General features: G+C 39.0%; 2 protein-coding genes across 2 annotated transcripts; one reads left to right on the top strand and one right to left on the bottom strand.

Annotated features, from left to right (window-relative positions):
- The first annotated feature begins 552 nt into the window (after positions 1–552).
- On the top strand, positions 553–1,497 carry or55c1 (odorant receptor family 55, subfamily C, member 1). The gene has a single exon (XM_053507994.1). It carries the CDS (start codon positions 553–555, stop codon positions 1,495–1,497), a length of 945 nt encoding a protein of 314 aa, XP_053363969.1.
- A 5,613-nt stretch (positions 1,498–7,110) lies between these two features.
- or55e1 (odorant receptor, family 55, subfamily E, member 1) lies at positions 7,111–8,106 on the bottom strand. Its single transcript, XM_053507609.1, has one exon. The coding sequence runs from the start codon at positions 8,092–8,094 to the stop codon at positions 7,111–7,113; it is 984 nt and encodes a 327-aa protein (XP_053363584.1). The 5' UTR covers positions 8,095–8,106.
- Between the last annotated feature and the right edge of the window lie 17,325 nt (positions 8,107–25,431).

Here is a 25,431-nt window from a genome sequence, read left to right as displayed (position 1 = left end):
TTGCTTTAATGTTTTGTGTGACACACAAAGGACGCATAAGTAAACTCACTATGATCATGGTAAGCAACACCATGCATTACTGGCTGGTTCAACCCACTTCCTCCCTACCAACTGATGATGCATGCACCCACAACCACACTCTGCAGCCAGTCTGGAAAAAAAGACAGATTTGCAGGTAGGTGCTACATAAAAGGAAACATATTATATATATACCCAGGACAATGCACTACTTACAAATTTAAATGCACCCATCCATCTCAGGTCTGGATCACTAGTATTTTATGAATAGAAATTAAATAGTATTTGCAATATTAGTATTACCAGATTTCATTTTGGTTAATGATTTAATTTGTTTGTGATGAGCGATGTTTAATTAATTTATTCATTAATTTTATTAATTTCTTAATTTTTAGGTGTATTAAATACATTTTTTATTATATCAGTTCTTAATTTAGGTATAAATGCATAAACAGTTTTTTCATGCTGTGCAAACTGTATTACAACACAAATATTCTAATAACTGTTTCTCATTTTTACAGTCAAGTTAACGGAATGGATTACCGACCAGTCTACAATATCTCATTTAACGACTTCCATTTAATTGGATTTACAGATCTTCAAGGATACCGTCCACTTCTCTTTATCCCTTTTTTCATAATCTTAATATATACGTTAATGGCCAATTCTTTTCTGTTATTGGTGATTATAAACCAGAGAAATCTGCATGCTCCCATGTATATTCTGATTGCATTAATTGCTGCCCTTGGGTGCGCTGTGCCAATAATCATTGTTCCAAGGATGTTGAATAGTTTTTTACATGGATCAAACTTAATTACTAAAAATGAATGTATCATTCAAATGTTTGTTGTTCATGTATCTGGTTGTTTTCAGTCAAGCATTTTACTTTGGATGGCAGTTGATAGGTTTTTTGCAATTATTTACCCATTACAATATCTTCAGTTTGTAAACATCGCTAACTCGCTGATTTTTTGCTCTATTTTGGTAATACGTAATTTTGTATATGTTATTGGAATGGTCAGTCTTGTTGCACCACTGCCATTTTGTAAATCAAACCTAATTTACCACTGCTTTTGTGAGCATACATCAGTTGTTAATATGGCCTGTGGAGATGTCTCTAAAAATTATTTAGCAGGTGTAATAGGTTTTACTATTCCAAGTACTGACTGTGTTTTTATATTGTCTTCCTATATTGTTATATTTAAGGTCATATTTCAGTCTCCTTCTGGGGAGTCTCGTCAAAAAGCCATTCAGACATGCAGCACTCACTTAATGAGTATAGCAGTTGCCTATATTAGTGTCGTTACTGCATTTGTTGGGTATAGGGTAAATACAATTCCACGAGATTTGCGTGTCTTAACTAGTTTGATGTATCTTCTCCTTCCTGCATGTTTAAACCCACTTATCTATGGTTTACGAACAAAAGAAATAAGGATAAAGCTAATGAAATTTATGAAAATTAATAAAATTAGTACATGAGATTTGCACTAAATGTAAAATATTCTTAAATGTAATATAGATTACTGGTTTCTAAGTTATTTTGTTAAATATTGCATACATTTAGGTTCTTTCATAAGTACAGTATATGCATTCCTTGGAATGAATCAGTTTGCTTCCAGCTGCATGTATGGCGGCAGCTTCTGGGTGGCAAAATGGGTTTCACTAAAAACAATGGGAGGAGCCATGGGGCCGACTCTTCCTCTGTTCATAGGCAAGCAGCTGATGCACAATTAAATAGCTCGATGTTGAGGAGCAGTTGGTTACCACAGCATCTGGAACAGTCTTTAGTTTTCTTCCTAATGCTGAGCATTTTTTAGTACCACCCTTTAAATAGTGATATTACCGTATTGAAATGATATTTACCCCAAAAATGGGTCCAGGTGTGTATTTAGGGAAGAATATAAATGTGATATACCGTGATGTTCATGTTTGTTGTGGCATGTGACCACTTGATTGTATGAACATGACTTCAGTAAATATTTACTATTTTTATCTAAAGTTGGCATTTTTTGGGTGCAGAATGCATTGTGTTCCAAACAGGGCTATTTTTTTTCTTCAAAATATCACACTAAGAATTTTTTTTAGAAAATAGTAGAAAGTGTGCACTAACCTGAGACAGAAATAAATGTTGATAAAGAATCTCTGTTCACACATTCATGCATTATTTCTGTCTTTTTGTAATAGTTAAACATGTTCATACAGTTTTTTTTTTCTATAGAATTTGTTCCTTTCAATCATATTTTAGTAATATATTGTTTTTGCAACGTGAATCAATGGCCACTAAAAAGTTAAAGGCAAAAATATGTAAAAGCCTTGTCTTAAAGCATTTTTTGTTGTTGACCATATATGTTTAAAATTTCTTAGATTTCTTTTTATAAACTGCAGCAGGAACTTTTGTAATCATACTCATATTTATTAAATTAGTTAAAGTTTAATAAATTTTAAGTTATTTAATTGGTTTTTAAATGACTATTATAATTGTTCCCTCTGGACATCTGAGCTTGTTTGGTCTCAGGCAGACTCACTCCTTATTTACTCAGAGGGGAAAAAAGACCTGAGACGAATTACTTAAATTAATGTGAACAAATTAGCAGTATTTTGCTCTGTGGTGTCCTTTCATTTCTGCCATTCTTGTTTAGTTCAGTTTTTTTTTTTTTTTTAAATGGACAAGATGCCAAACAAAAAAAGGCAACAGGCTTGAATTTCCTTCATTTCCGTGCCCACACACACACACACACACACACACACACACACAAACTCTCAGTGCACACACACACACACACACAAACTCTCAGTGCACACACACACAACCTCTCCGTGCAAACACACACACAGACACACACAGACTCTCCGTGCACACACACACACAAACTCAGTGCAGATTGACCGTGCCAAAAAAACATTAAAATCCATCTAAAATTAAATTTTCAGCGTGTATAAACCTGCTGTTAGCACTTTCACTTAACAAAAGGCAGCGTTTTGATCAAAAGGATGATAAACATGTGCGGTTTATCGAAAACAATTTAAATAATTTCGTAATACACCTGGCCATTAATTAAAACGAATATTTAGGCCTAAATATAATGCTATATATAATGCAAAATATAATATGCTTTAAAATCCATCTTAAATTCATTTATTGGCGTGTATAAACCCGCGGCTCGCACTTATATAGGCTACTCGATAGATACAGTAAACGTTGGCTTTTCCAACACGCCAGCGCGCTCCGATGTGAGCCGATTTATTTAAGTCATAATTAGAGAATATATAGAGAGATAAATAACATAGAGAAAGCATAATGTAACTGTCCATACAGTAAATAAAAAGAAAAGTATAACATCCAACTATTAAATCTGATTTAATTGCTATCATTAATCTATCTATTTAAACCTAGCTATTTTAGACATTGACATCCGCTCTGTCTTGTTAATTCATCTAAACCCCCTACAGTATTTGGCAACAGCGCACACAGTTTGATAAATTTACATCTACAGAAAGGTAAAAAGCGATTCCGCAGAATCTTCTGACACAGTGCTTGCTCTGAAGGACTATACTCAACAAGAATATAGAGGATAAAAATCATATTTATAATAAGATACTTAATTAAATAATAGAATTATATCAAATAAGAACTTTATGTAAAAGCCAGACCGACCAAATTTCTCATTCACTGCTAAAGTAGTTAAATATTCTTATTCTGTAGATACGTAAGTTACATTTTAAAAGTACAATCGCAAGTGTGAAGTTATCAAACCGGTTTCGCTGATGGGGGAATTCGCAGAAATGGGGGGTTTAAAACGATTTAACAAGACCGAGCAGATGTCTCTGCATAAAATGTATTTTTATACATTTAATGTATGTAATGTAAGTACTGTAAGTAAGCATGATAATAAATAATGAATAATTATCATGTTCCTGTGTTTATGCAGTAATTTGGTCACGTTTACCCCATGGGTGAACACGATGATTTGAGAATCTAATTACATGCGAATATACACACTTACACACACACACACACATATATATATATATATATATATATATATATATATATATATATATATATGTGTGTGTGTGTGTGTGTGTGTGTGTGTGTGTGTGTGTTATAAAATTTTATTTGATAAAGGTATATATTAATTCATGCTAGGGTACTTTAATTACACTGAAGTACCACTTAAAGCTATGTATTCGCTTTTTTTATTTGCTTACTTACTTACAGAGATTCTGGTTGATTTTGCTCATTTTTAATCCTTTTTAAATGCAAATTGACCTGTGTATCAACAGATTGACCTGTACATCAGCTGGATAACTAGCGAATGCTTTAGTAATGGGCTCTGATTATTACAGAATGTGCGAGTTGACGCCCATGCACCGATCACAAACCATTAAAATGTTGAATTTAAATTAAAATGAAACACACGTGTATATCTATTTATCTCTCTCTCTCTCTCTCTCTATCTCTCTTTCTTTCTCTCTCTCTCTCTCTCTCTCTCTCTCTCTCATATATATATATATATATATATATATATATATATATATATCACACACACACACACACACACAAACAAAATATCTATATAAATTTACATATACACAAACAAAATATCTCTAAGTACAGTAAGTAAGCATGATGATAAATAATGAATTATCATCGTGTTCCGGTGTGTACTGTATGCAGTAATTTGGTCATGTCTACCCCATGGTACCAATCAAATCAGACTTTATAAGTACTTTGAGTGTAATTCACAAATTTACTGAATATATTATGTTTTTATGTATATACAGTATGTGTTTGTATGAGAAAAAGTATGTGTTTATGCGCGTCTCATATGTGACATTCATATAAAATGCAATTCATGCTGTGTATGTTGTTAAAGTATTTGTGGATATGTATGTAACGACGCGGCTCGTGTGAGGGGCAGAGCCGCGCATAAACTGTTCAGAACGGGCCGGGTCGTGTTACCACGACACTCCGTGTGATCATTCGGTCGGACCAGTAAAAGGTGTCAGGGCCAAAGACAAAGTGCACTGAAGAAGACACAGGCAAAGCCCAAACCAAATGCTAACTGACCTAGCGAATGCTTTAGTAACGGGCTCTAAAAGACAATGGATTATTACAGAACGTGCAAGTTGACGCCCATGCACAGATCACAAACCATTAACCACATACATTATATATATATGAACTGCCTATAAGTTTCAAAAAGACACATCATTCTTTTAAAACCTTAGAATTAAGCTATAAGAAAAGCTAAGAGTTACCTTATACAGTGGTGTGAAAAACTATTTGCCCCCTTCCTGATTTCTTATTCTTTTGCATGTTTGTCACACTTAAATGTTTCTGATCATCAAACACATTTAACTATTAGTCAAAGATAACACAAGTAAACACAAAATGCAGTTTTTAAATGATGGTTTTTATTATTTAGGGAGAAAAAAAATCCAAACCTACATGGCCCTGTGTGAAAAAGTAATTTCCCCCTGAACCTAATAACTGGTTGGGCCACCCTTAGCAGCAATAACTGCAGTCAAGCATTTGTGATAACTTGCAACGAGTCTTTTACTCTGAAGGAATTTTGGCCCACTCAAATTTGCAGAATTGTTGTAATTCAGCTTTATTTGAGGGTTTTCTAGCATAAACCGCCTTTTTAAGGTCATGCCACAACATCTCAATAGGATTCAGGGCAGGACTTTGACTAGGCCATTTCAAAGTCTTCATTTTGTTTTTCTTCAGCCATTCAGAGGTGGATTTGCTGGTGTGTTTTGGGTCATTGTCCTGCTGCAGCACCCAAGATCGCTTCAGCTTGAGTTAACGAACAGATGGCCGGACATTCTCCTTCAGGATTTTTTGGTAGACAGTAGAATTTAGATAGATTTCAATTACTTTTGTTCTCATTTGTTCCTGAATTTCTTTGGATCTTGACATGATGTCTAGCTTTTGAGGTGCTTTTGGTCTACTTCTCTGTGTCAGGTAGCTCCTATTTAAGTGATTTCTTGATTGAAACAGGTGTGGCAGTAATCAGGCCTGGGAGTGACTACAGAAATTGAACTCAGGTGTGATAAACCACAGTTAAGTAATTTTTTAACAAGGGGGGCAATCACTTTTTCACACAGGGCCATGTAGATTTGGAGTTTTTTTTTCTCCCTTAATAACGTAAACCTTCATTTAAAAACTGCATTTTGTGTTCAATTATTTTTATCTTTGACTAATAGTTAACGTTTTTTGATGAGCAGAAACATGCGAAAGAATAAGAAATCAGGAAGGGGGCAAATAGTTTTTCACCCCACTGTAACTGCATGCATCAATCTGCAAAAATAGCATTTAATGTATTTCCCAAAAAATAGTAATTTTGTTAAACTACATATGTAAACTTAAATATTACACACACAAAATGTAATGTTAAGCAATGGGATGTATACCAGGCAGGTATTTTTAACTTTTTTTAACATTTCATGCTCTTGATGGAAATTTGGGGACAATCGCAGTTTTTATTCATTTATTTTTATTTGCACTGTCACATTTTTTGCACATGTTGTGTAACAACTGTTATGTTATTTGTAGATAGTTGAATAGAGCTTCCCATTTTTACAAAATTTCCAGTGTATCATTATTTTCAACAAGTGAATTTTCTAAATGAGTAAGACATCACTTTAATTAAATGGCAAGATAGGTAGTTTATATTTTGTTCATTATGAAATGTTTCCATACAAGGCAAAGTTTAGAAATTAGACATCTTTATAAATATTGCATGACAATTCAAACATACTTGCAAGGTCAAATGACTGTTACTCTTAAAATTAGTCTGAACACAAAAACACTAATTTTGGTTAACTGCTCTGCTATTTATCAGCAGTGCTTAGTTTGTCGTGCCGCAATCATAGAAGTTATTTATTTATTTTACACACTCTGATACAAATTGTCTCATGGGAAAAAAAATAAAAATATTTGACATTTTTTAAATCTCTCATATTATCATAATCATTAAAAGATAACACATGCTTTAAACCTGACTATATAATGCAGAGAACACCGTTTCTGTGTTTAAATATATTTCTTTGTTTTAGTTTATTTATGACATTAATAAAGCAATATCAGAACTGGACAGTTGAAACTTTTACAGTGAAAATTCTATTAACATGTATTTTGAAATTTTTTAACAGTGCATTCCTTATCTCTTTTGTTCGGACACCATAAATAATTGGATTGGTGCAGGCAGGAAAAAGTATATATGTGACACCGAGAAAGGTATTGACATCAACTGGAATTGAGATATGAAGATTTCGTGAGAGAAAAGTGACACTTCCTATCAAATAAAAACACATCATGACAATTAAGTGTGTACTGCATGTATGAATTGCTTTTGACCTTTGCTCGCTTGCTGCAGCCCTTAGCACTACATATAAGATTTTCATATAAGAGACAAAAATGACAGATATATCAATTCCAACAAAACAAATAATCACAGCAATCCCAACTGCAGCATTTTTTGCAATAGAACTACAGGCCAGGCTAACAAGAGCCATGTGGTCACAATAGCAATGATGAATTATATTTGACCCACAGAAAGATAAAGAAGCTGCCAAACCAACCAAAGTGCACATTATTGTTCCACTTCTGATCAATGTAAAAAGCAATAGTTTCACAAACATAGAGGAGTTCATAATTGCTGTGTAGCGAAGTGGATTACAGATTGCTACAAAACGATCCAGGGCCATTGCTAAAAGAATAGTAGACTCCACCGAGGAAAAAAAGTGAATGATAAACATTTGTGTTAAACACCCAACCAAAGTTATTTCATTTAAGTTAAAGAGAAAGCTTAGAAGAACTGCTGGGACAATGGCAGTGGGGACAATAATGTCAACCACTGCTAAGGCAGACACAAGAATGTACATCGGACTGTGAAGTATCCTTGTGTTTTTAATTACAATAAGTAATAAAAAATTTCCAACAAGAACTAAAATGTAAGTAAGCACAAGTAGCAGGAAAAGCAAGTGTCTGTATCTAAACATCTCTGGGAATCCAACAAAAATAAATTTTGTGTGTGTAAAGTTTGCTCCTTGGAATTCCTCAGTCATGGTGCTGTAAGTCAGACAATTAGATTACAGTACATTGGAAAAATAGCTATAATGTTTGTTTCTAGAGCTACTGTATCTATGGCATGAATAACTACAAGTTCACCTAGGCAAGTATAAACTAATAATGCAAGTTATTTATACATTTTAAAGTACATGCTATTTTCAGTCAAATCATACAAAATTGTTAGGATAGATCAAGGTACCTGCCTCAGGTTTTCTGTTTCTTCTTTTTTTTTTTTTTTTTAGCTTAGTTCATACAGTAGCACAAACACTGCCAACCAAATGAGCTCTACACATATCCATGTAAATATATACATTCTGTTAACTCCCATTGGACTGAAAAACCCTATTAGCAAGCAGGACTAACATGGCTACATACAGACACATTACACATTTTTAGTTGGCTATTCATTTTAACATATTGGCTATTTTGGATGGCTTTAAAAGTTCTAATGCATTATTTAATTAAATGTGCCTTAGTGGCAAATTATTATAAATTATAATCAAATATGTCAACTGTTTGACTATTGGCAACCCTTAATCTGTCCATAAAATAATTCATGTAATTTATTCATGTTTTGTTATTTTTTTATTTTGTTTTTATAGTATAGCTTCTTTTAATTGTTAAACCGCAATTCCTAACTGCCAGGTTCAAATTGACAATCTCCCATGACAATATGTACTCCACATAGTGGATTTGTTCCAAACAGGCCCCTGCACACAAATTAATCAGCATCGACTTTGACTTATTTCACTAATGAGAGATGCAAAATTGAGCTGAGCTGTGCGTGTGTGATGTGTGTGTGTGTGTGTTTGTGCGTGTGTGTGTGTGTGGAGGGAGGGTTGTGTGTGGGTGTTTGCCTAATAAGGCCATGAGACCTATATAATGACAGTAGGACACCAGTGCAAGTGAATAAAGTTTATTAAGTTACAGGTAAACCACATAGTTAAATATATTTAAATTTGGCAATGTGTCTTAGACAAAGGTCAGATGATGAACAAACCACGCAGCCTAGGATTTTGCAAACTGTAAACTCGCTGTATGATAGACAATGGGTCAAAATACAAGAAAGACTGTAATTTAAACAAGCCTTGGTAGATGATTCAACGAAGGTCACAGAGTATTTACTTTGCATAGAATGAGTGAACTGGAAGTCCTTTTATAATGTGCAGTCCTTTATAATGTATTTAATCCAAGTGTTGTTCATAAGTGTAGGGTTTACATACAGTAATAATGACAACGAATGCTGTCACATTCTTCACCATTAATATGTAGTGTTTTAGATGTTGTGTTTGTGTTAGGCACAATTTAGTATATCTTACTAGTTCTGCTTATCATGTGGCCAACGATAACACAAAATCTAGTATTTAGCAATTATAAGCAAGGTAACTTAGGATCTGGGCAAATGTTTAGATTTTAAAATACATGTCCAAGACAACAGTTCTTTATAAAGATACAAGAAAGTCCCACACAAGACATGTCCCATGTCTTATGAAGTTTCTTGCAGCTTCGTTTTACAGACGCTCTTTTATGTTGGTGGATCAGATAAGATTATCGGGATGGCGACATGCAGGCTGGAAGAGTGATTGATTGCTTTCTTTGGGAGCCCTGTTCGTCCCTACATATTCCCCTTTTGCTCTGTGAGGTTCCCGTTGCGAACGTCAGCGGGCACTGGAAGAAGAAGCAGAGAGAGTGAGAACAGGCACAAACAAGACACAAACAACAACTTCATAACCAACTGAATCATGGTGCATAACCTAGTTAACTTGTATGGCCGGGTTAGGAACACTTAAAACGGGGTGCTTTATCTAGGCTTTATCTAGGGTTAGGTTGTTTTGACTGATTGACAATGGCTTTTATAACGATTTATGTTCACTCTTGGTAAAGGGAGTCATAAACACATAAACACAAAGAGGTTAAGACAACAAAACCAGTGTCACATGTGTGGAGCACCTATTCTCCACCACTAGACATATCCAGGTAAACATATACATTTAGTTAACTCGGTTTTAGTCCCATTGGACTGAAAAACCCTATGAGCAAGCAGTACAAAGGAGCTAACATGGCTAAATACAGACACATTACACTTTCAGTTGAAACCTTGGATTACGAGCCAGAAGTGGGCTCATATTCCAAAACACTCGTGAAGCAAATTTAATTTTCCATTAAGAAATTATGGAAGCTCAAATTATTCGTTTCACAGCCCAAAAAATAAATGAATAAAAATTATATTTATTATAATATTTATAATTAATATATATTTATTATATTTATTTTATTTATTTATAAAAATACAGAATCCACAGAAACACTGCTCTGTCCCGATCCTTTTCAAAGGTAAAGTGCAGGTTAATTTGTTAATCTTTTGCCACGGTGAGAGATAGAAAGAGTGTGTGAGCCGGCACGGTGTCAAATTGCGCGCACACACACACATAACGTCAGACTGGATTTAAGCCAGAGCGCCGGGAGATTTCCTGAAGCTTAAATCTCTTTTTTTTTCTAAATAGACGCTATCTTTAATAATTTATGGAGGTTTAAACTGTATACGCATTCATTCTTGCCTAAACAACTCTTAAAACTACACTTGTGACACAATAACAGTAATATTTCAAACATTTTGCAGGCTGCCGTTTGAAGAAATGAGAGAATAATGAATAAATCAGTTGTTGGGTCAAAATAACCCAACCAGGTGTTAATTTGTAAATGACCCACTACATCTCTTATGGCCCAACAGGAGCAACCCAACAATGGGTTAAAGTACCCCAAAAGAAACAGAACTTAAATAACAATAAACAGAGATACAGAGATATGCTATATAACTGTTTATTCTTTGTACAAATAAAATTGTCAGCTAGAGAACTTGATTGTCTGTCTAAACAATATTTAACCAATGTTTTTTTGATTCATTATTGTACAGTAAATATCAAAATGGTTTAGATTTTTCATGTTTGTTGTATAAAGTACTCATGTGGAAATTGGCATCACTATTGTATTTCTTTGATACAACATTTTTTATGACTTAATTATATTTTAAAACTGTGGCAAATGAAAATGTCACTTTGCACCACCTGGCAGTCCTTTACCGAATGACTTTAAAATGCAACTGATTTATTTTGGCCGCTGTAGTTTTGCCCCGGCGGTAAGCATGGCAGTAATAGGCATTCTGGTTGATTACCCACAACCTTTCTCTAGGCAAAAGAAAACAATAACAATGACGGTATTGGTTTACTCAGCATGATAGTCGACAACCATACACAAATCGAAATGCTTCTAGATGCTTCTTCAAAATTTTTATGGACAGTTTTCTAGTTGACCTGCTTTAACCTCGGCTTAGTAGGATCCCAGCATGAGAAGTGGAGGTATGGTGAAGGTCAGACGCCTTTGAACCTAAGAATTTATGTTTCATTAATAGGTTATGTTTCTGTGATTCTCTGCTTTTGTAACTTTCACAGCTACAAACCCAAAACAGTAGCAGTAATCAACTGAGAAGAGGAAACGGAAGAAGTGTGGGTTTTCTCCCAGGTTTAGAATGCTTAACAGGGTTCACAGAGTGGTGGCGCTATTGGATCACTACATCTATGTGCTTGGTTTTTGCTGTTTTAAGGGAACTACTTACTATTTAAACAACTGACCTAAGTTGTTTAAATAGTAAATTGAGAAGACCCTAAGTTCCCTTTGGGGTTTTACTAAATGGATGGGCTGATACGCTTATACACTAGGCTCAGTGATGAGCTGGGTTGATCCAGTCGGAGTCCAGTGGTAGCGTCTGAGCTCGCCAGCTTCTGTAAGGTCTTACCGAACACCCTATCTTTCTTATTGCAGTGAACCTCTTTTTTTTTATTTTCAATTTTCTCCCTAATTTAGTCGTGGCCAATTCCTCCCCGTCACTAGGGGGCTCCCACATTAAGGCTACTACTACCATTCAGCCGGGAGGGCGAAGACTATCACGTGTTTCCTCCAAACCGCGTGACGTCAGCTGACCGCATCTTTTCGAACTGCTCGCTCACGCACCGTTAGGGGCGGAGTAACACACTTGGAGGAAAGCGCTAGCCACGTGCGCGAGCTCACAGACACCCCTGATTGGCTGTAGAGCCATGATTAATGTGGGAGCGCAAGTACCTCTCATCCCTCCCCCCTGAGAGAGCTCGGCCAACCAGCTCTCTCTGTGCCTCCGGCTGTGAGAGGGAAACAGCATCACATGCAGTGAACCTCTTAAACAGCCTGTGGCTTTTAGCGCAACCATGCAAGGTTCGGGAGAGGCCATCATCGACTACTGGCCTGACATACAAATGGGCTAAACCTTGGGTCTACCCATCAATAGCCACCAGGTGGTGCACCCAAGCCTTCTAGTAGTCTATCAACTACCAGGCAATCCGTGGCAGGGAGGCATTTTAGCGCATAACAGTGTGCCTTCGTTTTTTTTTTTTATATTTAAAGTCATTTGGAATACCGTTTTTTTAGTTTTTGCATCTGAGAAAAGGCTTTAAAATAAGAATGTATGCACTGTAATGCACTTAATTCATCTCAGTCGACTTGAAGCTGTTCCTTGTATTGTGAATAATGACAATGTTTATTTTTGATAGAAGGCTGTATGCTTTTAAAAAATAAAAGTAGAATTTTCTAAAAAGAAAACCAATGAATCTTTGTCTCTCTTATATATTTTACATTGCTGTTTAATTAAGCAAAATTTAATTTTATCAGATTAATCGATTCAATTTTTGGCAGAATACTCGAGTACTAAAATATTCGATAGCTACAGCACTAGGATCAAGCACCAATTTCAGCAAGGTATGCAGCTTTGTTTGTTTACTTGCGTTAAGTTTCATTCTCATCTGGTGGTTCGCCTCCAGCGAAGGGAATCATGGCGTTGCTGATTGGTTGGTGTGCTGTTGTAGAGATGATTTGGGAAAGCCCTTTGGTGAGGTGTTGGTTGCCTGGTTACCGATGGCTGTGCTCTGGAACTTCTCCTAAGGGGTTTCTTCGTTGCGGAACAGCAGTGTGCGTGTGTGTTTGTGTGAGTGAGTGTGTGTGTGTGTGTGTGTGTGTGTGTGTGTATTCACCCAGCAGAGGAGACAAATACATAAAATTCTGCAGCACAAAAGAGAAAAAACGTTGGCTCAGTTGTAATCACGTTTCTTCACATAATTCTTGCAAAACAAGAAGCGCATGCGTGATACATGATACTCAGTACTCATCAACCAAGACAATGCTCATTTTTTAAGTCAAAATTTTTTGAAAAATCTTTGCTCGTTTTGCGGAACACTCGTAAACCGCCTCAGGACTTCTTTTGACAGTATGTCGGTCTGACCTCTTTGAGGCGGATTGCGAAACGCGGCACGCCGCACCCCAATCTTTGCGAGGGGGTGCTAGGCTCAAAACACTCTCCTTGTGTGTTTCACACCTCGCAAGAGTCAGACCTGGTCGAGACTTGGTGGCTGACAGTCCCGACTCTTGAGCTCGACAGAGAAGGAATGGGGATGCGAAAAAGGGAGGGAGAAAGCCCTGTGAGAGACGCTGCTTTTTTCCGAGCTCCGCCAGACTGACCATTTGTTTTGCAGCACACCGCTTCTAGCCGGCTTTCCATTAGCATCGCTAGCCCGTTAGCCCGGCTATTACACGTTTGTTTACGCTTTTTCACACCGGTTATTTCTATTTTTAGACACCATGTTGGTTGTGTCACTGCCTCTGTGTGCAGGTGAGGATACATTGGAGCTGCACTTGGTGGACTTGGAGATGGAGGCCCGGCTACAGCAGCGGAAAGCCACGCTGGAATTGTCACGGACCGACGCTCACGTGTCTCAGGTAAATTCTCGGCGTGAGAATTCTCCTACAACCTCTACCCCGCATGCTTTTCTGCCCAGGTCCAACGCACCGAGGACGCAGCCCACCCAGGTTTCCTTCACCCCGGCACCGGGATACCACGAGGCCTGGATACTGCAGCAGCGGAAGATGCACGCCAAGCCCCGGGCGAGGACCTCTCCTCCTCCGCCACCACCCGTCTTCGAGATCTCAACCCGAAACTGCTTCGCTCCTCTCCGCGAGACGGCACACGATGCGTTGGTCATCCGATATTCCATCGCCCGACACGTGCGTGCTACCACGGCTAAAGGTAAGGCGTACACTCGCTGTTTACCTGGTGCACGTGTTCTTGATGTTGCTGCGCAGGTGCCTGCGGCCGTGAGGAAGAACATTCAAGCAGTGGTTCTTCATGCTGGCACGAACGACATCAGGCTGAGGCAGACGGAAATCCTAAAGAAGGACTTCAGGAGCCTGGTTGAGAAGGTCCGTAGCACATCACCCACGACAAACATCATCGTATCTGGACCACTTCCGACATTTCAGCGAGGAATCGAAAGGTTCAGTAGATTATTTGCCTTTAATGAATGGTTACAATCTTGGTGTCAACAACAGAGATTACCCTTTGTTGATAACTGGAATTTTTTTCTGAGAGCATCCTAGGCTCTACCACGCCGATGGCCTGCACCCTAGCAGAGCTGGAGCAGCGGTCCTTACAGACAACATCTCCAGGACATTACGAACCATCTGACTGGCAGTAAGTCATACCGTAGATTCCAAACACATTAGCCACATCACAACTCACCATGCTGATAGACGCACACACATAGCTTGTCCTATAGAAATTGTGTCTGTTCCCCGAATAGTGAAAAAAAGAATAAATTTGTTAAATCTGCCCGAAACAATCTGATAACTAGAAAACCAGAAAAAGGCCAAATAAGTAATCAAAATCTACCTCTAAAGTTTGGACTTCTTAACCTTAGATCCCTTGCGCCTAAAGCACTTATTGTTAATGAAATGATCTCGGATTATTGCCTTGATGCACTCTGCCCCACCGAAACCTGGCTTAAACCAAATGAATATATTGGTCTGAATGAGTCTACTCCGTCAGGATATTTCTATAAGCACGAGCCCCATTTAACTGGTCGTGGTGGTGGTGTCACCACTATCTACAATGATGTACTTACTGTTACTCAGAAAATAAGGCCCAGGTTTAACTCATTTGAAGTGCTCATCATTAATGTTGCACTCAGTAAAATACATAATAAACCCGCGCTATATTTTACTCTGGCCACCGTGTACAGACCCCAGGGGTCATATGTCGATTTTCTTAAAGAATTTGGACATCTGCTATCAGACCTATTGGTTAACTCTGACAAAGTGTTAATAGTAGGAGACTTTAACATTCATGTAGATGATGCTAACAACGGTTTATCACTCGCATTTATGGATTTACTAAATTCCTTTGGGGTTAAACAAAATATAAATGGAGCAACTCACCGCTTTAATCATACGCTAGATTTAATTAAAGCCCATGGTATAGAACAGTAAAAGACCTGGCTGTTATATTAGACAGTAACTTGTCTTTTGAAAATCATATTTCCAATATCACAAAAACAGCTTTTTTCCATCTTAGAAATATTGCCAAACTTAGGAGTATCCTGTCCCTATCTGATGCAGAAAAGCTAGTTCATGCATTCATGACCTCCAGACTGGACTATTGTAATGCATTACTAGGTGGTTGTCCTGCATCCTCAATAAACAAGCTTCAGTTAGTCCAAAACGCAGCCGCCAGGGTTCTCACCAGATCCAGAAAATATGATCATATAACACCTATATTATCATCCCTGCACTGGCTACCTGTTCAGTTTGGAATTAATTACAAAATAGTACTACTTACATACAAGGCTTTAAATGGTCTAGCTCCCACATACCTAACCAGTCTTCTGATACGCTATAATCCACCACGTTCCTTAAGATCACAAAACTCCGGACTTCTGGTAATTCCCAGAATTTTAAAATCTACAAAAGGGGGCAGGGCATTTTCATATTTAGCTCCAAAACTTTGGAATAGCCTTTCAGACAGTTTTTGGGAAGCAGACACAGTTTCCCAATTCAAAAGTAGACTCAAGACGCATCTCTTTAATCTGGCATACGCGTAACTCATCCCATAACCTCATACTCCAGTACACCTATCCTGAATGGCAACTACGCTAATTCTCTCCATCTTTTCTGTATTTTTCTACCCATCCCGAGGCATCTGAAGATTGTGCCAGCTTTAGTAGACTAAGGGCAACCCTGCTAGGTTCCTGAGGCATCCAAAGAAGGACCAGCTCCAGCTGGATTTTGTTTTATGATGGCTGGAGCTACACATCCTGCTCCTGTGCTTCCAGTGACCCAGACCCCTTCTGCCCTCTGCACCTACTGACTCCCTGTGCTCAACTGGACTTCATGTTAATCTACACAACTTCTGTTATATTCAATTCAATTTTATTTGTATAGCGCTTTTAGCAATTTTCATTGCCGCAAAGCAGCTTTACATAGTCAAAAGAATTATTTAAGTTTGTATGAAATGTGAATTTGTATGAATCAAAATGGTCAGTTTGTCCCTGGTGAGCAAGCCGAGGGCGACAGTGGCAAGGAAAAACTCCCTGAGATGGTAATAGGAAGAAACCTTGAGAGGAACCAGACTCAACAGGGAACCCATCCTCATTTGGGTGAAACAGAAAGCAGTAAATGATCTGCATTTATACAGTGTGTAGGGTGGGAGGCAGTTCAGCTATAATAGCTGATGTTAATTGATGTTAATATGAAGTCCAGGTAGTTATTGAAGACCCAGGTAGACTTGTAAGAAGTTCCAGTCATGAACTATCGAACTGTCAAGTCCCCAGAGAAACAGTTGCCAACACCAGTCAAGGCCAGAACCATTTTCTAGGTAGAGAGAATCATTCTCAGACACCAGACGCATCCCAGAGAGACACACGGGGCATCCATGTGACGAGATCTTCAGCCAGAAGCGGGGCACCAGGATGGGTCAGACAGGTCCGGAGGGCAGAGGGAGTCTGGATCACTGGCAGCTCAGGAACGACATGTGTAGCTCGACAGAGAGAGAGAGAAAGAGTAAAAGGGGGGGGGGACAGGAGGAGAGAGGAAAAAGAAAGAGGGGGGGAAAGAGAAGAAGAAGAGAGATGGCAGTTAGGTACGGTCACAGTCACACAATGTATAATGTGAATGTATATTAACTGTAGAGTGCAAGCAAAGACTCCGGCAGGACTAACTATGACAGCATAACAAAAAAGGGAGAGCCAGAAGGAAACACAAACATGAGGGCTTCCTGACATGTAAAGCAAACAATCACCTCACCGTCAGCAAACCTGAGTGATCAATGAGAGTGAGTGCATCCTTTGATCGAAGTAGGCGTGGCGGATCGTAAGACACTAGCAGTTCGCTCAGGTACTGCGGCGCGATACCATTTAATGCTTTATATGTCAAGAGTAGTATTTTAAAATCAATGCGAAATTTCACAGGGAGCCAATGGAGTGAAGATAAGATAGGGGTGATGTGCTCATATCTTCTGGTTCTGGTGAGGACTCTTGCTGCTGCATTCTGGACTAGCTGAAGCTTATTTATGCATCTAGCTGAACAACCAGACAGTAAGGCATTACAATAGTCCAACCTAGAGGTGATAAAAGCATGAACTAGTTTTTCTGCGTCGTTTAGCGACAATAAATTTCTTATTCTGGCAATATTTCTGAGGTGAAAGAATGCTATCCTGGTAATATTATCTACATGTGCTTCAAATGAAAGGCTGGAATCAATAATCACACCAAGGTCTTTCACTGTTGCATTTGATGGAACAGAAAGGCCATCTAAAGTTACGGTGTGATCTAAAATTTTACTCCTAGCTGTATGCGGTCCTATGACTAGAACTTCTGTCTTATCCGGATTTAGCAGAAGGAAGTTAATTAGCATCCAATTTCTTATGTCCTGCACACATTGCTCAATTTTAGTAAGCTGTTTTTTCTCATCAGGTTTTGCTGAGACATATAACTGTGTATCGTCAGCATAACAATGAAAACTAATACCATGCTTACGGATTATGTTGCCCAGAGGAAGCATGTAAAGGGAAAAAAGCAGTGGACCTAAAACTGAACCCTGCGGAACGCCAAACTCCACTAGAGAACATGCAGAAAAATCACCATTTAAGTCTACATACTGATAACGATGGGTCAGATAGGATCTGAGCCAGGAGAGGGCTGTACCCTTAATTCCCACTACATTTTCTAATCTGTGAAGAAGAATAGCGTGATCAACAGTGTCAAAAGCTGCACTGAGGTCAAGTAATACAAGCATAGTTACACAACCCTGATCAGAGGCCAATAGAATGTCATTTACTACTTTAACGAGCGCTGTCTCTGTACTGTGATGAGGCCTAAATCCTGACTGATACAGTTCATGTATGCCATTTCTATGTATATATGAGCATAGCTGCTCCGCTACTATCTTTTCCAGGATCTTAGAGATAAAGGGGAGGTTTGATATTGGTCTGTAACTGGACAGCTGACAGGGGTCGAGGTCAGGTTTCTTAATTATTGGTTTGATAACTGCTAATTTAAAAGATTTTGGAACATATCCAATGCTGAGTGAAGAATTAATTATTCTCAACAGGGGTTCTATTATTGCTGGTACTATCTGTTTAAGAAAATGTGTCGGTACAGGATCTAATATACAGGTTGATGAATTTGAAGAAGAGATGAGTGAAATTAGTTCATTCTCTTCAAGGGGAGTAAAGTATTCTAGGTTCTGGTCTGACATGGCTAGATTAACATCTGCATCAATTACATTGTTCGGTTTCAAAACCTCAATTTTATGCCTAATATTTACAATTTTATTATTAAAAAAGTTCATGAAGTCCTCACTATTGCATGATGTTGTTGTGGAGATTTCTGCAGTGGTCTTATTTCTGGTTAATTTGGCTACAGCATTAAATAAGAATCTAGGATTATTTTTGTTATTTTCTATAAGAGTGGAGAGATATGTTGATCTAGCTACACTAAGAGCTTTTCTATAGTTCAGGATGCTCTCCTTCCATGCTATTTGAAATACTAGTAATTTAGTTTGACGCCATTTACGTTCTAATTTCCGAGCGGTCTGTTTTAAAGTGCGCGTGTGATCGTTATACCAGGGAGCAAGTTTTTTATCTCTAATAATTTTTCTTTTGACTGGAGCTACATTATCTAGGGTATAGCGAAATGTCGACTCTAAATATTCAGTCGCCTGATCGAGTTCTGTGGGGTCAGACGGTGATCTAATCGAAGTTGGGAACTCTGGGAGATTACTGATAAAACTCTGTTTGGTAGTTGATGTGAATGTAGGTTTCATACGGTAGCGCGGCGCTGTGTGTACATTATTATTGTGACACACTTGAATTGAGACAAGATAGTGATCTGAGATAACTTCAGATAGTGGTATTGTGAATAAATTTCTTATACTTAATCCAAATAATATTATTAAATCTAAAGTGTGACCTGCTTTATGAGTGGGTCCTACTACACACTGATTTACTCCTACCGAGTCCAGTATAGACATAAATGCAGTTCTCAGAGGATCTTCTGGGTTTTCAAAATGAATATTAAAATCTCCAGCAATTAACACTTTGTCTACAAAAACGACTAGGTTTGAGAGGAAATCTGCAAATTCACTAAGAAATTCCGAGTACGGCCCTGGAGGTCTGTAAATGACAATTAGCGGGATCGACTGAGCTGACTTAATATAGTTAAATACACTTATGTTACTATAAAGAATTTCAAATGAATTAAATTTGTGTCCGTGTTTTTGTACAATAGTCAAATTATCATTGTGAATAACTGCGACGCCTCCTCCTCTACCAGTTAACCGAGGTTGGTGTATGTAGCTGTATCCAGGAGGACTAGCTTCATTTAGAGCTACATACTCGTCCTGTTTAATCCAGGTTTCTGTTAAACAGAGTATATCAAATTCCTGATCTGTGATAATTTCATTAACTATAACTGCTTTAGATGCGAGAGATCTAATATTTAACAGTCCTAGCTTCAGATCAGAGGTGCCGGCTGCGCATTCAGTCTGATCCAAATTATATTATATTGAACTTTCACCTGCACAACACACATGATGTTATTTCTATCTGTTATTGCCCAGATGAGGATGGGTTCCCTGATTGAGTCTGGTTCCTCTCAAGGTTTCTTCCTACTGCCATCTCAGGGAGTTTTTCCTTGCCACCGTCGCCGACATTTCATTCATCATTCAATCATCTAATTATTATCTAGACACATTTTTCTCACACATACACACTTCCAAATATTTTCTTTTCTTTTCTAAAAAAAAAAATTCTTTGATTTTTTTGTGAAGCTGCTTTGAGACAATGACTATTGTTAAAAGCGCTATATAAATAAAATTGAATAAAATTGAATTAAATGCGGGCATCAAGAAGGAATGCACGATCCTTATCCTTGATGCCCATGAGATTCAGCTACAAGTGCCTCTAAGCGAAAACCATTGCAGACATAAAAGGGCCGATAAGCATAATACGTCTGCTTTGTTGCATGAAGAACCAAGGCTGTGGCCTGGCGTAATTCCAGAACGCTTGATCTTCAAGAGCCCCGTCAGTGCTCAAGTCTTTTAGCAGGTCAGCCTGGTAGGCCTGCAAAACCACCATGGTGTGCAGTGGAGCACCAACCTGACCTGCTGCCTAAAAAGCTTTTCTCTCCAGGGAAGATGAATGTCTACACAGCTTGGAAGGAAGCGTTAGCTTCACAGGGAGGATGATAGAACCTGTCGTCTTATGTTGAGTGCTTGGAGGCTATTTTCATCTTCGTGAAAGCGAGAGAGGATGTCTATCCTTGCTCATTCACAAAAAGTGCCACGGCGCGCTTGAGAGCGGACAGAGGAATTTCCCGATCCGATGAGGGCGACGAGTAACGGGCTTCCTGTTATTTAAAATGCCCCTTTATGTGGCTGAGCTACACATATCAGAGGGCAATGACCACACATACTGTTTCAAATTAAGTGCTTCGCACACGGCTCGCATTCCTTAAAAGAAGCTTCGAACTGCGGCGCATTCCTGGGGCTTACGCGTGAATCTGGCAGGTGGGCGGTACGAGAAGTGATTGGTTAGTGTCCACGAGGAATAATCCGACCAGGGAAAAGTACTCCTTCTGACTCATACAACAAACTTTATAACGGCACACGTGACCCGACGCCGCTTCCGGGTTCTCTCGCACTGCGATCGCGCATGCTCGCGAAAGCTTAACCCTGTGACCAACACTGTCTATGGGGACAAATAAAACCATATACTGCATATTTCCATGCACAGGTGAGCAGCATTAGCTCCTTAATCCATTTCCCGGTTATCTAAAATGCCCGTTTATGTGGTTGCGCTACATAGACCTCCCCCCCCCCCCAAGGTTCCGCCATCTGAGAAGAACGTCCGTAAAAGCGCTTCAGATTGACCACGTTCACTACATCAGTTTTTTTGTGGATTGCCCCAAGACACTCTGTAGTTAATTGGCCTTTTTTTGTTTTTTATTTCTGCTGGTCCCTCCCACTTGGGCGCTAGCTTGGCTGAAAATCTTTTCGCTGCAGAGGAGAGTGGGTGAGTTTTTATCCAAACTAGAACTTCCGGTTGAAAGTGCACCTCTTTTCTCCGGGCATTGTAGTATCTAGCTTGTTTGGATTGTTGTTGTTTTACACTGCATTTCACTTCCTCCGTGATACGTTGTTGTCTTTCCAGTAGTGAATAGGCTGTTTGGTTGGGTGTTGGAGGAAGATTAATGAGCCTTTCGAGTGGCCCTTTTAGTTGCCGTCTCAGTGTGAGCTCTGCAGGCGTCTTTCCAGTAGTTTCCTGTTGGGCTGTATTGATGGCGAATCTGAGCTCTGGTAACCATTGGTCCCAGTTTTGGTGATGGTCTCCGATGTATGAAGCTATCATCATTTTTAAAGTTCTGTTCATTCTTTCCGTCAGGTTCGTTTGTGGGTGGTAGCTCATAATTAGCTTTTGGACGCTCCCCCAGGTTTGGCAGAGGTGTGCCAGCAACTGAGACATAAACTGGGGTCCTGGATCGGATACTAGATATTTGGGGACACCCCATCTAGTAAAGATTTCCTCTCTTAGCACTTTCACCAGTTTTGGGGTTTTTACATCCCTGAGGGGAAACATCTCCACCCATTTCGTGAAATAATCTATCACCAGCAGCAGATATAAATTTTGCCTTTTACTTCGAGGAAAAGGATCCATGATGTCCAATCCCACGTTGTGTTCTGGCTTTGGAACCTCTAAGGCCCACTAGGCCTAGTGTTTTCCGTTTTATACTGTTGACATACGCTGCATGTTCTCACATAGTGCCAGACGTCTTTCCGCCCCGTATGGGCCACCATGCCACATCTAGTAACCTCAGCAGGGTTTTTAGTTGCCCCAGGTGTCCTTCCAAGGGATTGTCATGATAGTAGTGTAAAAAGTTTTTTATTAATGACTGGGGGACAACTAGTTGAAAATTTTCTCTGTGTCTTACCGGTACCTGGCGATATAACGCCCCTTGGTGACGTTTGAAAGAGACCCTCTGATCTCGTGTGCTTCGTGGCTGGTCTTTAGAGAGCAGTTTCGTGATGGTAGGGTCCTTATGTTGGGCTTGAGTTATATCACACAGGTCGTTTGGTAAGTCGGATGAACATTTAGTGGTCGTGATGGCAAGACATGGAGCGGTGCCCACTTTTAACGGCGGGGCGCCCGGGATAGCGCATCTGGTCCCAGATTCAAACAGCCTTTTCTATGATGTACTGTAAAAACAAACTGTTGTAGGCATAACGTCCATCGGGTGAGACGAGAGCTGGTTTCCGGGCAGTTGAAGGCCCATGACAGGGCGGCATGGTCGGTAAAGACCTCGAAAGCGCAACCTTCTAGATAGTGCCTCCATTTTTCTACAGCCCAGACCACAGCCAAACACTCCTTTTCTAATGTGGAGTAATTCTGCTCAGCTCCTCTCAACATTCGTGAGGCGTAAGCTACTGCTCGTTCTCCTTCTGCTAAAGTTTGGGTGAGGATGGCTCCCAGGCCCACTTCGCCGATCGTCCGTGTGTAATTGGAACGGCAGATTTAGGTTCGGTTGTATTAGTACTGGTTGGTTTTGAAGTGCGTGTTTGATGACATCCATGCTGTTCTGGCATTCTTCGGGCCACTCCCATTTTATTCCCTGGGGAATGAACTTGTGATACCAGCCGGCGAGACCCAGAAAACTTTGAAGAAATTTTAAGTCTTGAGGAGGAGGATATTTTGCCACCGCCTTTGTTTTCTCCGGGTCTAACTGCACACCTTTTTCAGCGATGACATGACTAAGGAACTTTAGCCGCCTTTTGAAGAAATGACACTTGGGTGAGTCTGGAAAATACTGCGTTGAGATGCATCCTATGTTGTTCTAGTGATTGCAAATAAATAATGATGTCATCTATATAGACAAAGCAATATTTTCCCCTGAGATCCGCCAAGACTTTCTCCATCAGGCGTTGGAACGTTGCAGCTGCATTTCTGAGTCCGTAGGGCATGGACCGGAATTGAAACAGACCTTTAGTAGTGATGAAGGCGGTCTTTTCACAGCTGTCTCTCTCCATCTTCACCTGCCAGTAACCGGATTGCAGATCCAATGTTGAGAACCAGTAGGCGCCATCCAGTGATTCAATTATGTCGTGTATTAATGGCATCGGATATGCATCAGGTTTGGTCTTGCTGTTCAACTTTCTAAAATCTACACAGAAACGGTAAGTCCCATCGGGTTTAGGTACTAAAACAACAGGTGATGACCATGACGAACATGAAGGTTCGATGATGTTGTCCTTCAGCATCTGGTCGACTTGATCTTCTATTATTTTCTTCTTTAAGGGTGATACTCTGTATGCTCTGGATCTAAATGGGGTGTCGTCAGATAAAGTGATTTTGTGTTTCTCTAATGCTGTTTTGCCTAAGATGTTGGAGGTGGTGCGGGGCCAAGTGGCCATTCGTTTCAGCAGCTCCTCTTCATTGTCGGTGTCCCAGGATGTCACACTTTCTGTGTTTTCCTCTGTGCATGGTAGATCATCAGGAGTCACAGGTAAGGCGAGATACAGATTGGCTGTCGCCGGGAGATGAGTGTGTCTCCTTTGTGCTGATGTAGATGGTGCAGAGTGGGGTTGGGACGTTATGAAGGGATGATAAGAGACTCCCTCCTCTGTTTTCAGCCCGTACTCCCCGCGTGCGACGTCCAAGGTGGCTCCCGTGGCTTTTAAGAAGTCCAGCCCCACGATCAGAGGGAAGGCCAGGTAAGAGTTGCTCATGATGTAAGTGTCCAGATTTATCACACACGGAGGGACATCTAATTTAAAACTCACTTAAAACTTTCTTCTTTTTTCTGGTTTACACACACACACGCAAACACAACTAGGATGTCATGAAGACAAAAAGTTTTGAGGAATGTTACCGGTTCACTCCTATTTATAACCTGCAGGTGCACTTCATCAGATGACCTCACCTGACCGAGGTTAAATATGCCAAAATTTGGCATGTTTGATACACACATGCTTCACAACCGGCAACACAGAAAGATGTTCCCATAGCATTTTCATGCAGCATCGAGTGTAGCTTTTGAAAGGAAACACTGTGTTGCTCCTCCTCATTTCTTTGTTTGATCCAGTTTTTCTAGCGATATTCATTAGTTAATCATTAGAACGATTATTATTTGTATACCCTGGTTAAGTGCTAGTCCCCAATTTCCTCTTTTATCATATTTTCCCCTAATATCTTATCTTTATTTCTGTGTGGGTCAGTTTTCTCTGCCTTCTAAATTTCATGTTGTGATAGGTGACTTGGTAATTTCCTCTTTCCAGATTCCCAGTGACATTCCATCAGATCATCTTTCTTATAAACTTTCACCACAGTGTATAAATACTTTAGCCTATTTTCCTCTCATTGACCTTTGATGTACTTTTTATGCTTTATGAATTCCTAAAGTCTAACTAAGTCTATTAATCAACATAAATAGTACATTTTAAACACATTGTGATCACTAATTTTGATTTTATGTGTTACTTATGTGTATAGTATATTGCATATTTATTTGTCCTACTTATTTCTATTAATGCTGATAGCCCTATTGGCCTTAACCCTACCTCACCTTTGATTATGTTAACAATTGTTATGAGTGATTTAATACATATTTATTTGCTGTAATTACAACACCATGCGCATTATATAAAAAGCAGAAGTCAGTCTATCTGTGAGCCTTTATCTGCTTTGTGCTGGAAAGTTATTTTTCAACAAGTTATTTCCCTAAAACATGTTTGCCCCAAAGGCCTAACCGTTTGCATGTTGATTTAATTAGAATACTTTTGATATATGAAATACAATTGCTTTAATATGTAAATGCCATTTTATTGTAATTTTGTTATTTACAAGTTAATGCTGTGAAGCACTTTGGTTCCACTTAGGTTGCTGTAAGGTGCTATTTATATAAGTAAGTAAGTAAATAAATAAATAAATG

This window comes from Clarias gariepinus, chromosome 11 (genome assembly GCF_024256425.1).
Source record: "Clarias gariepinus isolate MV-2021 ecotype Netherlands chromosome 11, CGAR_prim_01v2, whole genome shotgun sequence".
NCBI classification, from domain to species: Eukaryota; Metazoa; Chordata; class Actinopteri; order Siluriformes; family Clariidae; genus Clarias; species Clarias gariepinus.
The sequence above is the reverse complement of the archived record's forward strand: the minus strand, read 5'-3'. Positions and strand labels throughout refer to the sequence as shown.